Here is a 16,804-nt window from a genome sequence, read left to right as displayed (position 1 = left end):
TCTCAACATCAAGATTTATTTGCAGGGACTTTAAGCACTGATCCCATTCCGATTGCCATTCATTTTTGGTGTATGCCATTTAATGTTGGTCTCAGATCTGTGAAAGGTATAGAGCATTTTACTGGTTCTGTAGATAATGCTTTGGCAGCACTGTCTGCCTGCTCATTAACAGAGATTCCTGAATGGCCAGGTACACACTACAGCAATATATAAAATTATTGGATTCGAGATGACAATTTGATTATATTCACAGTTGATGGGTGATCAGTTTTTATAGGTCAACAAAAATGGTCATATCTTGCACCAGCCTTTCACATTGGCATGCAAGAATGGTATGATTTCCAACATCTTCAAATCTCCTCAAAAAAAGAAAAAAGAAAAGAAAAAGAAAAAAACGTTTTAACAATAAAAAAAATTCACATATTAGGGGACTCATCAGATTTGATTTAATTGGGAAAGCACTGTTATTTAGAACTATTTACACCACATACAGATATTTCACAGAAAACAATCCAATAAAGAATATAACAGTTCTCTACAGTTCCTTGTTTGCGATAAAAAGAAAGAACTATGACTTGTGGCTATAAAAACAATAATATAAGGCCCATTCCACTCCAATGTGGTCCATAGAAAAACGTGCATTAGACAAAAAAGAAAAAAGCTATTAAAAAATATTATAAACCTACTACAAATGTTGCCAAGATTATAAGGAATGTTTAAATAACCCTAACAAAACATGATACAAAGTAATAATGGCTTAAAAAAAATGTTAAACTATGTTTTCTATGAACACAACAGGTGTTCTAGGACAGCATGCATGAATCCAGCATTTTATTTATGATCAGAAATGGGAAACTGATTGTTGCTTGAACAGTTGCAGGAAAGACAAATATTTGCATAGATTTTTTGCTGTTAATTAATGTCAAATGTCCTCATCTATAAAAGGAATGTCGAGGTCTGAAAATCGTCTCTTGCCCTGATTACTTGCAGGAAAGGAGGTGGTGAGGGATTCTGAGACATCTTGGCTCTGGATGACACACATGGACTGGACCTCTCGGCGTGAGGCGGAATGGTTTTGGTTACGGTCCTCGGCAGGCTGTTTGCTCCCTGGTTTGGGATCATGTGTTGGATCAGGAGGTTTAGCAGAATTCTCTGGCTTGGAGCTCTTCAAAGCAGTGTTCGCTGAAATAGATGCCTTGGATTAGCCACTAGGGACTAAATACATGCAAATATCATGTAATAACCAAATATAAAAGCAGCAGAGCAAACCCGTGGTTAGAGAAACAGCAGGTTAAATAACAACAAGCACAATAACCAGCTCACCACAAGAACAGCGAATCCAAGCCCTCTTGGACATAGAACGTGCGGGGCATTCAAGCAGAATGTATTTTAAATGTTCTGTACCTCAGTACTGACCTCCCAAGTCCAAACTCACAAAATGATCTTCTAGTAGACTCTCAGAGCTGACCAATGATTCGGAGTCCATGTTCTCCGCATCAGAGCTATCCTGGTCAAACTGAGGCAGTCCGTAGGCCAAATTGTTCCTAAACCACAAACAGAATGAGTTTTGAACTGTACAATTAGAGGGACTTATAATTCTTAACATCAGCATAAACTTTTTTACAGTTACTGAAGTTTGAAAGCATAAAATCAAAATGCAAAAGTGAAATGATACAACTTCACTGTGATCGAAGCACATTTAAAACTGTGCTAGAAGACAATAAAAATGCGTTGACTAAACAATGAATGAAAAAATAAGAAGTTAAACATGCATTTTCAACTCACTTTTTTTCCTTAAAGGACCTGATCTTCTCCAGCAGGTTCTTTTCGATTTCAAGCTCATCGGAGGCATCGGAATCTAATTTTGGCCGCTCAAATATCTAAATGGGAAGTGAGATCATGAAATCATGTAAAATAAGAGCCATGAGAAGCACTTTGCAAACTGCTATACCAAAGGGGCTAAATATTAGACTAGAAATGGCACATACATTTAAGCAATAAGGTACGAGACGCTTTGCTCCATTATGAGTACAGTAAGGCAAGATGTATGATGGGGTGTCTGAAACACCCACGGCTAAGACAATATTCAGAATAACAAAGCCTTGAGTGGTTTATGGCTTTTATAAATTGTTACCACATACTGAAAGTATTAATTGCACAATATTTCATGAAAACATTTAATTAATCAGAACATTAAGTATCATCTTTCCACTACAAAATACATTCCCTGGCATCTACACTACAGTTAAAGGTTAATGGTAGGGGTAAAGCATGTACAGTACGTAGGTGAACAGGTGTAATGTGTTGCTAAATAGCATATTTCCGAATAACTGGAAAACCCATAAGGATTTAATAGTGTTGTTTATGTCATGAAGCTAATACCATAATGCTTATTTCACAACTGTTCTTAAAGTGTGAAATCTTATGTACATTACCATTCGGCAAGATTTTTAAATGTTTATGCTCGCCAAGGCTGCAATTATTTGATCAAAAATACAGTAAAGACAGAAGTATTGTGAAATCGTATTACTATAAAAAATAAAATTAAAAAAAGGTTTTCTATTTGAATATATCTTAACATGTAATTTATTCCTGTGATGGCAAAGCTGAATTTTCAGCATCATTACTCCAGTCTTCAGTGTCACATGATCCTTCAGAAATCATTCTAATATGCTGATTTGTTGCTCAAGAAACATTTCTTATTATTGTCAATGTTGACAAATAATTTTGTGGAAACCATGATGCAGTTTTCAGGATTCTTTGATGAATATAAAGTTGAAAACAGCAGCACTTATTTGTCAAATAAATATTTTGTAACATATAACATTTTGTAACATTTTTATGGTCATTTTTGACCAATCTAATGTGTCCATGCTAATTAAAGTGCTAATTAATTTGTAATATATTGCAAAAGCATGTGAAGCTTCTCTTACCGTGTTCTGTCTCCTGAGCTTGAGCTGTTTAATGGCGATGGCTTCTGCATTTTCCAACTGCTGAATTTCTTCCATTTTCTGATTATAGCACCTTGTTTGCTCTTTAATCAGAATCTCCACACAACTGCACATAAATGTTAACCATAGGGTTCATATATGATGAATGTAGTCAAAGAAAGTTTTTTGCCTTGAATTAGCGATTTAGATGCTTAGATAATCACATTATTTATGTATTTTTAGTATACCTTCTTCTGTCTTGACCATCAACCACCAGTATCAAGTCAAACAAACAAGCTTACCATAAACAAGGAAGGCAAATAAACCAAAATTATTCTCACAGAGTGGTCTTGTTTATATCCTTCATACTCAGGAGAGGGTCAGAAGAATCTGGGCAGCGTAGAATGCAGGGCGCAAACACGATCGATAGAGAATTAGCTGACATTCGATTGTGAGCTTCCTCTTTTGCCACTCTGAATACAAAAAGAAATTCGGCAAGAGGTGAAGCAATGCACAGGATGTCTTTTATTCATCCCAGTCATATGCAATCGTTCCTTACTTCACGAGATGAAAAATAAGCCTTTCGAGAGTAGGGAAGTTTGAGGGAGGTAGTTCATCTAACTTTCGGTAGATGGCACGCAACCGCTCGGATGATTCTGGCAAATCTGGAGGGGTGAAAACGCAAGCATTTCTTTCTAACATATGTGGCATAAATGTTTAGCCTTTACACCCAAAGTTGCATGTGGTCAAAAACCTACCCGCAGCATACAGGAAGTCATTGTAGAGTCTGTATGTCATAAGTGGGTCGGGTAGTTCCCGTAACCACTGTTTGACCAGGCCGGTGATGGTGTGGATGGGGTAATTGTCAAGACAGACAGACTGCGGATCTGAGGGGAAAAAACAAAAAACTTCAATGCAAAAAAGTCAACAGTAAAGTACACAAAACTTTTACTTTGAAAAAGCACACTCTAATTTCTGATAATGAGGGGTTAAAGACCAATCAAATCACACTATTACCTTTCTCTAGTAGGTGGTGAAGCTCTTTGGCCCGGCAGGCTGAGCCGGACTTGCGGTAGATGCCCTCTGTGTACAGTCCATTCATTTCAACGTGTACCAGCATCTTCTCCATGACGAAGGGCACAGAGTCAGCTGTGCGGGCCAAGGCGCAGATAGGTACGCCAAAGTGGAGGGTATGCTCACCCTCTTTCTGAAGAATGGAAACAAAAAAACTGTAATTATGTGATCCAACATGTCTATCATTACAGATAGAAATTAAACTGTCACTATCTACACTCATGTTAGTGAGGTTGTGTAGATGATGGCAGTGAATATATAGTATGTGATACAGTAATACTGCTCACCTTCCTGGCACATTGACCTGTGCAATTTATTGTTATCTTGCTCACACACTTCTTGTGACACACCATTTTACAAGCTGAAACAGAAAGTGCAGCATAAAGTACCTCTAAATCCTTGCCAATTTGCATTGGTCAGGGAAAAGGATGGTGGATACTTACAGCTGCACATGAAGGCTTTTTCCATTCCCCATATGAATGAGCTGCACTGGTCACATGATTGCATAATGGTCACCTGGTATGTGCTAAATAAGTGACCCAGTGGGCTGTCAGGCTTATAGAGAGAGTAAAATATTAGTGTTGTTTTGTATTTTCACATCATGCATTATAAATATAGCCATATAACTATATAATGTCTCGATATCATGAAAATAACTTACATGTGCATCTCTTTTAGATTTTCTTCGGTTCCTTTCCTTAACCTGAAAAATAGAAAGAGGGGCATGTATTTAGGATACATTCAAGGATAACTGATAACTAGGTCCACTGGGAATCTGCCAGCTTGGTCCACATTTTATAACACTACCATTTAACTATTGAAGACTGGAGTAATAGCCACTGAAAATTCAACTTTGCTATCAGAGGACTAACATTTTAAAATAGTTTAACTGTAATAATATTAAAAATTTTACTCTATTTTAGATCCAATAATTGTAGCCTTGGTGAGCATTAGAAACCTTCTTTTTTTTTACATTACAAAACTTAGCAGAATTATGTGAAATGGGTTTTAATAGGGTAAACGCTTTTAAATGCATTTGGGCATATTTTGTAAACAGTGGGAATCAGTCTTCTTAGAAATTCTGCAGGCCCAGATTCCTTGAGTTGCCTTATGTTTAAAAAATATATTTGAGCACAAGTTAAGCATCTGTGGAAATCTTTACAGCTTTTTAAGTTACCTTACAAGGCTCTGCCTCCAGTCGTTTGACCTCCCCCCTGATAAATCCATCCAGAACTGATTGGAAAAGATTTATTACCAGCGGCACCTCAGACAATTTCTTCAGCCCTGCGAGATTGGCTACCTTTGCTTGGTAACCTGACATCAGGGCCTTATAGCCAATATTGGGATTCTTTTGGGAATAGGTAACAGATCATTTCAAACATTTGCTTAAAAAAAAAAAAAACTTTCAGTGCTTATTATCTACTGCATCTGTGAAACTATGATGAGGGGAAGGTAAAAAAATGAACACAGATAAACTTACTGAGATGGAGTACATGCTTTTGATGGTGTCTCTGAACTGTGTGGTGGCTGAGAAGAAGATTTTTTCTGTCTCTGAGAGTTCCTTTGTGCGGGTGCTTAGATCGTTCATCTGAATTCAACATAACACCAACAGATTACGCACTTAAAAGTACAACGTTGATAAGATATGACTATAAACAAAAAGGAATTCTGGAAGCACTTCTAAAAAATCCAAATGTAGGATTAAAAAAAAAAAAAAAACCTTTACAAAAGCAGATGATTATAAACATCAACAAAAACCTGATTTCCCAAGAACTCATCCAGGTGGCGAAGTTCATTAGTATCAGTGATTTCTCTGTCCAGCGAAGCATTCCACTGCTCCTGGACACGAGTAGCTCGGCTAATTTTAATGGTGGGGTTGCGACGGGGTCCAGGATAAGTGGCCGAGCTCTTGACACGTGGAGAATGCGAGTGAGAGCCACTGGCTTTTGGACCGAAGAAAGGTAGGTGGACCAGAGGTAAATGAGAGAAAAAGAGGCGAGTTACTGCAACTGAAATATTTACTCAAAATTTGTTTTTTTTTCAACATTTATTTAAACAATTGAAATATGTATCTAAACAATCTGTGCTTTATTTATTAATTTATTAACATAATTATATAAATAATAGATAAATCAATAAATTAATGAAAGAATGAAGTAGGTCTGGGTGAATAATACAACCTAGCTTCTCTTTTTCTGCCAATGTCTTTGCCATTGTAGTATTCCCATCCTGGGGTGTCAGACGCTTCCTAAAATAGTTTAGGAATCCCCGCCTACAGGATATAAACAGAAAATGTTCATTAAATTGACATGAAAGCACTTTTATGTATGATAAAAAAACAAAAAAACAAATCACATTAATGATATTTCAGGTAAAATCTAGAACAGTACAGTTCAGCAAGATAACATGCTGATGGGAAAGGACTAATCACCTTTCTGGTGTGCTGGACGTTACAATTGCTTCCTCACTTGGTGATCTCCTTGAGAGACTCAAGCACCCATCGGCTTCTGCAGGCGACTGGATCTGAAAGACCAAAACATGTTAAGAGATTGAAAATGATTATCATGAAACTTCATGGTTATGGTTACCATGATTATCATGGTTCATTCAGCCAAATCCTGAACTTCTGATAATCACTCTAATCAAACCTACACATACTAATGATGAGATTTTACAGCATATGTCACTTTGTTACCCATAGTCCCACCATGCATTCTTTTCAGCAAAACAACCACAGACAGCTCATGAGAAAGCAAGACCACATTCAAGCGGATGCAAAACAAGTTTAGCTGACAACCATTTAGCGAAGAATGTTTTGTAATCATAATGTTCACTAATAATGCAGATTGATTGGGGTTATTTCCTTCTATCTGTGCCACCACCAACATTAAATCTCCCACACTGCATTCCAAAATCCATGTTGACCTTTTTTGCTATGCGTTATAGAATTTTTGAGACATTTCAGATTGCTGAACAAAAATTGTCTAGTATAACCTGCATAAAACCTGACAATTATTGTTAAATTAGTTAGCAAAGCTCTTCAGAGCCACATTATCCACCATTGTGAGATCATGCTCTGTGATAAAAAAGTAAATAAATAAGAAACTAAAACCTCACAAAACCAGATACTGGGGCTGTTAGCCAATTTTGAGGAAGTAAATGTTACAAAAAAGTTAACAGAAAATAAAATGTGATTATGATAAGTACATTCTAGCATATAATTATATATAAAACCCAAATATAAATCCCTTATATAATGATACATTTAAAACATATCTGCAACCTAACCACCACAACACTATTCTTAACTCTATTTACTACATTCACTCATTAGCACAACTAGCGATGGCCTCAGTGTTTGTTAACGGTGTCAAATGATACAAAAAAGGTCAGAAACCAGCTTCCAGCCAGAAACATCCAAGTATAGGATCAGTCTCTGAAACGCTTCCCATATACAGTATCTAATGTTGATTCTTATGTTAGCTGTTGCGTGCAAAAGCAAGGCCCACAGCAGCTCTTATGGTCCCTTTGTAAATGGGTCAGACTTTTACCACAGTCCCTTGTACCATGCGGATACCAGACTGGTTGGGAGTGGAGGGGCTTATGGGAGGAAGGGGAAAACTCCAGTACTCCATGTCGCCTAGATCCGAAACGTCCAACATCAGACCACTGCGGGGACGTGCTAGTCGGCGCTTGTGTTTGAGGTGCTTACGGCTTTGAACCATAACCTATGCAACGTGAACCGGTTTAGGTGGGAATCCAGTTATCCATAAACACTGTAAAATAATCTATGAAATTCTCTTGATTTAAACGTTTGGGATCTGTAAGATATTTTAAATGTTCAACGTCTCTTATACTCACCCAGGCTGCATTTATTTCATTAAAAATACAGTAAAAATAGTAATATTGTGAAATTTTATATTAATTTAAAATAACTGTTTTCCATTTTAATATATTTTCATTTATTCCTATGATGGCAAAGCTGAATTTTCAACATCATTACTCCAGTGTCAGATGATCCTTCAGAAATCATTCTAATTTGATTTGCTGCTCAATAAAGATTTCTTATTATTATCAATGTTGGAAACTTTGTGCTGCTTAAAGGTATAGTGGAGGAATTTCTTTTTCCGGGTGGATCATCAAGACTATTGGTCCTCCTAGTTGTCAATCATTCTGGTGATATGTTTACGTAAGGCCGTCGTACGCGCTCGTCCCTAGGTAGTTTTCGCTTTCTGCGCATGCGCACTTTCAGGTGTATATGTGTGGTGAGCCGTTTATATACTGTCTATGGTGGTGAGCTACGGTTTCAGCCATTCATTGAAGCTCGCCGTTCTCACCGGGTTTTTTCAAAATGTCTGAGGGTCGCAAGAGAAAAAGTGTCTACGAATTGTATGACAAGAAGAGAAAGGCCTCTGAAGAAAGAAACAAGACCAGAGTGTTTTTGGGAGAATATTTCACACGCTGGCGTGCGCTAAAAGCACAGGTTGGGCTTCCCACTGATGCCTCAGTCGCGAAGTTTCTACTCGACAGGTAAAGTTTGGCATGCTATTTGGAGAAATCCATTTAAAATCACTGCTAGTAAAAGTTAATGTAAGCTATGATTAGCAATGCTAGCCCTGGCACAAGTCACGCACCGACAGAAACTTGTAAACAGAGCGTGCACGAGGAGAACTAGGCTCGTGCATGCTCTCTCGTGCACACGTTTAATAGGCGTTCCCTCTCGGGAGCAGGTAGAGTGTTGCGCATGTGCATTTTTTCAAAAAGTGGAGAGGGCGGTTCTTTTCTAAAATTCGGGAAAATCCTCCACTATACCTTTAATATTAATGTGGAAAACATGATACTTTTTTCTGGATTCTTTGATGAATAGAATGTCTTTACTGTCACTTTTAATCAATTTAATGTGTCCTCACTAAATAAAAGTATTAATTTCGAAGTTAAAAAAAATCTTACTGACCCCAAACGTTTGAAAGGTAGTATATCCATATCCATATCCATACACACACACACACACACATATTATATGTCAGTTTTGGTGGGCAAAAATATGATTTTTTAACTAGTTTTTAAACAGTACCTCATTTTTGGTTGGCGAGGAGGAGCTGTCTGACTCTGAAGAACTCATTCTGGACACATTATCCAGGGACATTGAAATGCCAGATTTCCTAAGAAACGGTAACAAATAAATAAGGGATAATGTACTACCAGCCATGCATTAAGCAAAATAAACAGGCAGAGTAAAAAATTGACTAACTGCCTGAAAAGTATAACATGGCTGCTTTAGATATATAGATAAACAGACATAAATATTGATGATATTTTCAGGTACAACAGTCAGACATATAATATAGTGATCATTATACAAACTTATTTGACCACAGACAGACTGACCAATCAGAATTAAGTACTCCAGAGAGTTGAGTAATAAAGAAAAACAACATAAAATTAGTCTTTACTTTAAAAAAAAATGACCAAAATATAACTCTTACCATAAACCCAATTTCCTCTGGGTTTGAAGTCGTACTATCTCAGCACTGATGTTCTCCAAATGTGCTGCTTCACTGCTCCTCTCCTTCCATTTATCAGGCTTCTCCTTCAACCTGGATGACTTGTTGCGGCGTTGTAGGTGTACAGCATTTTGAGTCTCATCAGAACCACTTTCGCTCATGTTCACTGGAAGCGACACAGGCCGAGGGAGGCCTGAAGGAGATGGTTGTCTTTCTGTATTGCCATTCTTGCCTTTATCATCTCGAGCAGGTCGGTCCTCCTTGATGCGGAGTTGTTTTGTGATTCTAGGAGTAGGTTCTATTGTAACCTTAGACTTGGTCTCGGTGTTTAACCGCAGGCTCGAATCCTCCGCTTTCTTTCGTTCAGGGGTGCGAGATTCGACAGGCCGTGGCTTTGGCTGGCTTGGCTTGTTCAAATCGCCCAGTTCTGTTTGAGATCTGAAAAAACAATCCAAAATGACTAATATTGTTTTACCTTAAAGTAAAAAAAACCCAAAGGTAACTTGGACTTACGTCTGTGCTTTGAGTTTTTCTTGCTGCTTCAAAAACTCTGCCCTCTGCTTGGACATTCGCCATGCAGCTTGGATCACAGTAGCTGCTCTGCCTCTGTATGTCTCACGCAAAAAACGCCACGATCGCTGTGGGATGAAAAAGGAAAACTCTGCTCAGGTACATTATCATTTTTTGCAGGGTTTCACAACCAAGTTCACAAACCCTTTGTGGGTCAGGATGGTTCACAATAACAATAAATTAAGCCACAATGTATAATAGCCTTACATAAAATGAGAATATGTTGTTAGAACATCTGTGTAATAGTGCAGGATAAATCTGAAATATTTTTGGTCTGTTTACAAGGAAGAGTAAGATAGTAAATTATAAATGCGTACACTACTGTTAAAATGATCGGGCTCGGGGTAAGATTTTAAAAATGTTTTGAAAAAAGTGACTTATGCTCACCAATAAAATACACTAAAAACATGATTATTGTGAAATAAGATTACAATAAAAAAAAAAAAAAAAAAATCTTTTCCAATATATTTTAAAATGTAATTGAATCCGGTGATGGCAAATCTGATTACTCCATAAATTATCAGCCATTACTTTAGTCTTCAATGTCACATGATCCTTCAGAAGTCAATAGAAATAAACGGAGCAATTCCAAGAGGGTCCTCACACCATCGGTGCTCAGGCCCTAAATATGCCGATTTTGTGCTCAAAAAACATTTACTATTATTATCAATGTTGAAACCTCCTTAATAGTTTTGTGGAAACCATGAGGCATTGTTTTCATTATTCTCTGATTAATAGAAAGTTCAACAGAACAGCATTTATTTGAAAGAGATATTTTGTAAGATTTTTGACTAATTTAAATGTCCTTCCTGAATAAAGTATTCATTTATCTAAAAAACAAACAAAAAACATTAGAACATTAATTGAAATTTGTGAAAGGAAGCAAGTAAATATATCTGGGTCACAGGGTTTCAGCTGACAAAAAAAGGCATATGTCAAATTGTTGAGACGCATTGTTGATCTGATAATTTTCAGACAAGGTTTTGTAAGATTATGTAAAGCCCCTAGCCAACCAAAAGAATGGTACCTGTATAGTTATAATTCCTTTCCTCCCATGCAGGTATTGTTTCCTCATCAAACAGGCACGGAACCATCTCTGCAGGATGATGATGCGCCGCATCACTTCTTTATGAAGGGCTTCCTGAAGCATTTGTCTCTCTGATTCTTTCAAAAACACCTGTGCACACAGATGAGCGGACAATTATGGAAAGTTGGAAACTTATCTGAATGACAAAATGCAGGTTGTGGATATTTCCTCAGTGAAGAGTGAAACTGAAATAAACCTTGGTTCGGCCAATCTGAAAACTGGAGCTGGGAAGTCCCATTTTCATCAGCAGGTTGGTGATATCTTCCTGAGGTGTTGATATTTCTTTTGGCAGCAGTACTCTGAACTGATCTGTAAACTCCTGCGATGACAATGTCAGATGAAACTTTTAGACATGTCTGCATAAAGCAAATAATACAATCCATTTGCATTCATTTTCCACCAAATGTATTTTTTCATATTAACTAATATTAATAGCAGGGCTATCCTAGTGAAAAATAAATGTATTTGTAATACATTTATTTTATGCTAAGTATATTACAAATACATTTACAAATGTATGTACTTACTATAAATACCCTGCAATTGAACTTTTGGTATACTAAATTGGTATACTTAAAAGTCTGCTAAATTGGAACAACTAATTTTGTACTTAATGCACTTTAGTTATCCAGAAATAGTGCTGAGGTCCAACTAAAGATATACTTAAGTATATTTGATTGTGCTAAAGTGGAACTATTGCAAGTATTCTTTAGGTACACTTTAAATATCTTGCATTTAAAGACTGATATTATACAGAGATCATACTATCCTTACTAATAGTGATATTAAACACATTTTAAGGCCTAATATCAAGAAATGTGCATTGTGCAATAAAAGAAGTACTCCAAATAAAGTTTAACTATAATTATATCAGTAAGTCTCAAGCGATATGTCAGTAAATATATTAATGGATTTGTAGTATACTTAGTATGAAATAAAAGTATTTTAAATACATTTTGGTATAGTTTTTTTTTTTTTTTTCACTAGGGTATCAATCAAATAAAACATCAAATTAAGTATGATTTACTTATTACGTATTAAAAAATTAATCTCTAAAAATATCAACATCTGCTGAGAAGTCTTCGAATAAGGATGACATTAAGAGACTTGTTTTTGCAGACCAGTAAAGCATTATATAGACTTTTAAAAAAATCAATATATGCGTATTACAGTCCACAGCGATCCATTTTGTAAGAGTCTGTTAATCTTACCTGGACTCCTCTATGTTTTCTTATTTATTTGATATATTTATTAAGTTATTTAATACAATTAAATTCCTTATTAGGAAATGTATGTATGGGTCAGGGGGTATGATTAAATGGGTTATTTACCTCATTATTTACCCATGGACATCTGCATTAAATTGACAGTCCTAATGAATAAATATTAATTAAAAAAAGTAATGTTACACTACCTTGAAGGTGAATTTGGCTGCATAGCCGGATCTCCTAATCCGAACCGTTTGTAGCATGCCTGTGTACCTCAGCTGCTGAAGGACTAGATCATCATCAAAGTGCATTTCCCTCTGTAAACACATTCACCAATATTTAAAAGAAGGATGATCCATCACCTAATTAATACACATAATAGATTAATCACAAAACATACAATAGCTCTCCACCATACCTTATCACCATTTGATCTGATACAGCGGACAAAGAACGGTTCTGCTTTCCTCAGGGTTTCCAACAGCTTGTTTAGAGATGCCTGGACAGTATAATACATTAAATCATGTGACTCATTGATTTGTCCATCAGCATCCATTAAACCCCTGCAAATCATATCAAAACCTCCCCACAGCTTCGGGGGTCTGAACCTTTTATCTAATTTACAACTACAACAAAAGAGGCTTTCACACAGAGATGGAACAAACCAATCCTGAGCCCTATGATGAAGGAGCGTATGCTTTCCACACTTAGATAATAATAATACTGAACCTGGAACTGAGCGCTGATGCTCGGAGGTTTCTTCTTGGTGTGCAGATGGAGCAGGGACCTGGTTGCTCGGTTGTGCTGCGTGAGGGCCATGATGAATTTCAGAGAGTGTGAATCTATGAGATTCTGTATAGTAAAACAAAAGAATAACATTTGATGCAATCGCTCACATTTAAAAAAATATAATAAAGTAAACGAATACAATCATTTATTTGGGTTTTTTACATTTTCTGAAGTGGGTCTCGCCCATGTACAACTCGGCACCTTGATGCTAGGGTTTTCTGGGTAGTTGCCAGGGCGTTGCTATGCAGTTGCCTAGTTTGCCAGCATGTTGCTGTGTGGTTGCTAGGGCATTGCTTGCTGGTTACTCATTGGACCAAGTCTTTGATATTCTTCTCACTAAACACATTTTGGGTGCCTTTGTAATGTATACTACCAGTCGAATTTTGAATATACCTGATTTAATTTGTTTCTTACGATTCTACAAAACTTGTGATCAAATGTTTTCTATTTTAATACATTTTAAAAGTGGAATTTATTTCCGTGATGACAAAGCTGAAGTTTCAGCAGCCATCCCTCCAGTCTTCAGTGTCACATGATAATAATTCTAATATACTGATTTGGTGCTCAAGAAACATTTATTATTACATTTTCACTGCTTATTACGTTAACAACATGATCAATTATTGAAAAGTTTTTGTGGAAACCATGATACACAAGTTACATTTATTTGACATAGAAAGTTTAGTAACAATGTATAAGTATTAACAGTCACTTTTGATCAAATTTAAAGGGATACATCACCCAAAAAAGAAAATTCTGTCATCATTTACTCACCCCCAAGTTGTTCCAACACTGTATGAGTTTCTTTCTTCTGTTGAACACAAAAGTAGTTATTTTGAAGTATATGGGCAACCAAACAGGCCCAATGCCCCATTGACTCCCATAGTATGAAAAAAAAAAAGATACTATGGAAGTCAATGGCTACCGTCAACTGTTTGGTTACCAAAATATCTTCTAATCTTCAAAATATATTTTGTGTTCAGAAGAAGACAGACATTCATACAGTTTTGGAACAACTTGAGAGTGAGTAAATGATGTAAATGATGACATTTTCATTTTTGCGTGAACTATCCCTTTAAAGCATTTCTGCTGAATTCAAGTATTAAACACTATAAAACAGCCACAACAACAAGGACTGATTCATGAATTTACCTTAGGAATTAGCTGCTTGTGTCTGTTTGGCCTGTTCCTCCTAGAAAGTAGTAACATATAATTAAGATTTGATTACAATTAAGATTTGGGGAAAAAACAGAGCAGAAAATCCCATTTGATTTTGTCCCAATTAAATTGCACATAATAAGCACAAGCTGAGACAGAGAGCAGTAGTGCCGCCACAGACAGATGGTCACAGAACATGTGTCCCACTCACTGAAAGAAGAGACGAGACTTCCTCACAGAAATTGTGGACAGACGCAGCTTGTGAGGAACTTCACCACCATACTGCTTTAGGGAGTGGAGAACTTTGGCATGCAATTCCCTGATTCGCCCCAACCCCAAATCAGAAAAAGTTAAATACTAAGAAAGGAAGGAGATAAATACTAAAAACACAATCAAATAAAAACAATAGGGAGTAAACAGCCGAAATTAGTTAGTTTAATCACCCATTTCACAGAAAATGCATGCAGTAACCTCAGTTAGATTATTAATCCACAGAAGGAAATCATCATCAAATAGAGAATAACCCAAGCTCAGTAAGTTCCTCGAGTGTTGGTGAACTTACTTCTTATTTTCAAATGTTGCAAAAATGTCCTCAAATGCTTCAAGTGGACCCTCTTCAGAACGATCAAAGGAAAATTCAATCAAAGACTTCTGGCTGTAGAGATCAAGTTGCAATTATAAGCAGTTGAACTGTCATTTGTATGGAGCAAACTTAAAACAAACACGTTCATTTGGCATAAATCCATTGTTCCATCAAGAGGTCATACGTCTACAGGAACCGATCCAGTCCATTTACCTCTTTAGATTCTCTATCAGAGTGCTGGGTCTCCTCATTTCCCCAAGAGAACGTCTGGAATAGCGCTTGATCTGATCTGATAGGGAAACAAACATGTTAAATCAATGATAATCCACTTCTGGAAGCTGTAAGTAAAAAGGTATTAGTAGATCGTAACCTGGATGTTTTTTCGCCCAGCTGCGTCCTGCCTCGTTAAACACGGCCAGTGTGCGTATCGTGGCCCTGAGGATGCCCCATCTGAACACAGCCACTGGATTAGCCCCGATCAGCTGGCGCAGGTAACTGCACTCACTACTACGAAGCAACGCAACAATATCTGGCCTCATGTGGTCTGTGTTCTTCTCTCTGAAGTCCTATAGGGCAGGAACATCACAAATGCTTCTCAGTATTGTTTTCCCACCATAGACACATCATTTGTAACACAACTACACTCCAAATGTTTGTGCAAAGGGAAAGTTTAGTTTCAGGGTCTGTTCCTTTACCTTTATCTGGTATTTGACCTTGCCAGCAAAATGCCGAATGACAAAGGCTGGTTCCCGCACTGGGGTCTGCACAAAGAACGCGTTGTCCTGGTGCTGCTGCTTTAACTTCTCTAGAAGAGTGCTATCTGTGGCTTGAGGAAAACTAGAGAGGCCATAACACTGAATATTAACTAATGGACTACTAAAAACCACATTAGCGATTAGATGCATACTAATTCACATACTGTATTATACATTCTAAATAGCTTGCAAGATCCAATTCAAGTAGTGGATCAGCAGATGATTTCCTTTTTCCGATGTGCATATGCTTTTAACAATATACAATATTTATGTATCTCTATCCATTAAGAGAAATCAAGATTTTAAACAAAGCCATTGCATAAAAGTAGACTGAAAATGTTTAATATAAGTAGTAAAAAAGTAAAATCTTTCCACTAAAGAAAATTAAATTTTATGTACAAATATTACAATGCATATGCATTGCTTTATGGCAGTGTTTCACAATTCAAGTCCTCGGGACACACCTCACAGAATGAGTCAGATTGTTCTCTATTTAACACACAAAGGGCCAGATTTACCAACAGTTTGCGCCAGCCTGCTTACTAAAGACACGCAGTGAAAAATTAGCACTGAACAGGCATGGACAGGGTTATTTTTGTGGCTGACCTTATTGATCATATGCATTTGTAGGAGTTTCCCTTTCAGACACAAAACTTATGGGAGGAGAGTTTTTAAATGAATCACGCAAGGTGATTTACTAAGGTTTGCGCTAGTCAGTTTACTGGTATTTGCGCCATTATATACAGTCCAAAAAAAAGTCTTAAACCAGACGCTTATTTGCGCTGCTCTTGGTAGATTGCGTTGGTCATTATGGAAATGATCCAGCTGCGTCTGTGTTCTTAATGAGATTTCGCTCTCATGCTAATTTGCCCTGTTTAGTAAATCTGGCCCCAAGAAGCTGCTGAGTTGAATCAGTTTGCATTTATGAGACATCTAAACATTCTGATAGGTGGGTCCCCAGGACTAGAGTTGAGAAACACTGCTTTATGGGATGGAACTCACTTGCTCTCCTCGTCAAGCAGGTAAAACAGCCCGGTGGGCTTCTTGCTGAAGAGACTGATGCAGCCAATGTTGTCAGTGTAGTCAACAGTGTGCCATGTGATTCCCTCTGCCATGTACTCCTCCTAAAACACAATGCAAGCATGA

The 16,804-nt window shown here is 37.1% G+C and overlaps 1 protein-coding gene across 5 annotated transcripts in view; it reads right to left on the bottom strand.

Annotated features, from left to right (window-relative positions):
• Positions 1–423: 423 nt before the first annotated feature.
• Positions 424–16,804, bottom strand: part of LOC311291509 (myosin IXb) — a 30,154-nt gene continuing 13,773 nt past the window's right edge. Inside the window, exons 11-41 of one of the 5 annotated variants that reach the window (XM_084410545.1) lie at positions 16,661–16,782; positions 15,599–15,740; positions 15,274–15,469; positions 15,117–15,192; positions 14,883–14,975; positions 14,532–14,639; positions 14,315–14,354; positions 13,103–13,225; positions 12,792–12,872; positions 12,580–12,690; positions 11,362–11,484; positions 11,106–11,255; positions 10,022–10,146; positions 9,491–9,946; positions 9,079–9,166; positions 6,436–6,527; positions 6,185–6,276; positions 5,763–5,947; positions 5,485–5,592; positions 5,182–5,352; positions 4,666–4,707; positions 4,448–4,559; positions 4,292–4,365; positions 3,948–4,137; positions 3,689–3,817; positions 3,490–3,595; positions 3,272–3,403; positions 2,934–3,057; positions 1,786–1,880; positions 1,405–1,544; positions 424–1,182 (exon numbers count right to left, since the gene is read on the bottom strand). In XM_084410545.1, coding sequence (XP_084266671.1) covers positions 1,406–1,544; positions 1,786–1,880; positions 2,934–3,057; positions 3,272–3,403; positions 3,490–3,595; positions 3,689–3,817; positions 3,948–4,137; positions 4,292–4,365; positions 4,448–4,559; positions 4,666–4,707; positions 5,182–5,352; positions 5,485–5,592; positions 5,763–5,947; positions 6,185–6,276; positions 6,436–6,527; positions 9,079–9,166; positions 9,491–9,946; positions 10,022–10,146; positions 11,106–11,255; positions 11,362–11,484; positions 12,580–12,690; positions 12,792–12,872; positions 13,103–13,225; positions 14,315–14,354; positions 14,532–14,639; positions 14,883–14,975; positions 15,117–15,192; positions 15,274–15,469; positions 15,599–15,740; positions 16,661–16,782 — 3,825 coding nt within the window. In that variant the 3' untranslated portion in view covers positions 424–1,182; position 1,405. Of the gene's footprint in view, positions 1,183–1,404; positions 1,545–1,785; positions 1,881–2,933; positions 3,058–3,232; positions 3,404–3,489; positions 3,596–3,688; positions 3,818–3,947; positions 4,138–4,291; positions 4,366–4,447; positions 4,560–4,665; positions 4,708–5,181; positions 5,353–5,484; positions 5,593–5,762; positions 5,948–6,184; positions 6,277–6,435; positions 6,528–9,078; positions 9,167–9,490; positions 9,947–10,021; positions 10,147–11,105; positions 11,256–11,361; positions 11,485–12,579; positions 12,691–12,791; positions 12,873–13,102; positions 13,226–14,314; positions 14,355–14,531; positions 14,640–14,882; positions 14,976–15,116; positions 15,193–15,273; positions 15,470–15,598; positions 15,741–16,660; positions 16,783–16,804 lie in introns of those variants that run through there. The other 4 variants (XM_084410543.1, XM_084410546.1, XM_084410544.1 and 1 more) reach the window with 4 other exon arrangements.

This window comes from Rutilus rutilus (assembly GCF_951802725.1).
Source record: "Rutilus rutilus genome assembly, chromosome: 6".
Lineage (NCBI taxonomy): Eukaryota > Metazoa > Chordata > Actinopteri > Cypriniformes > Leuciscidae > Rutilus > Rutilus rutilus.
This window is presented reverse-complemented; position numbering and strand designations above follow the sequence as displayed.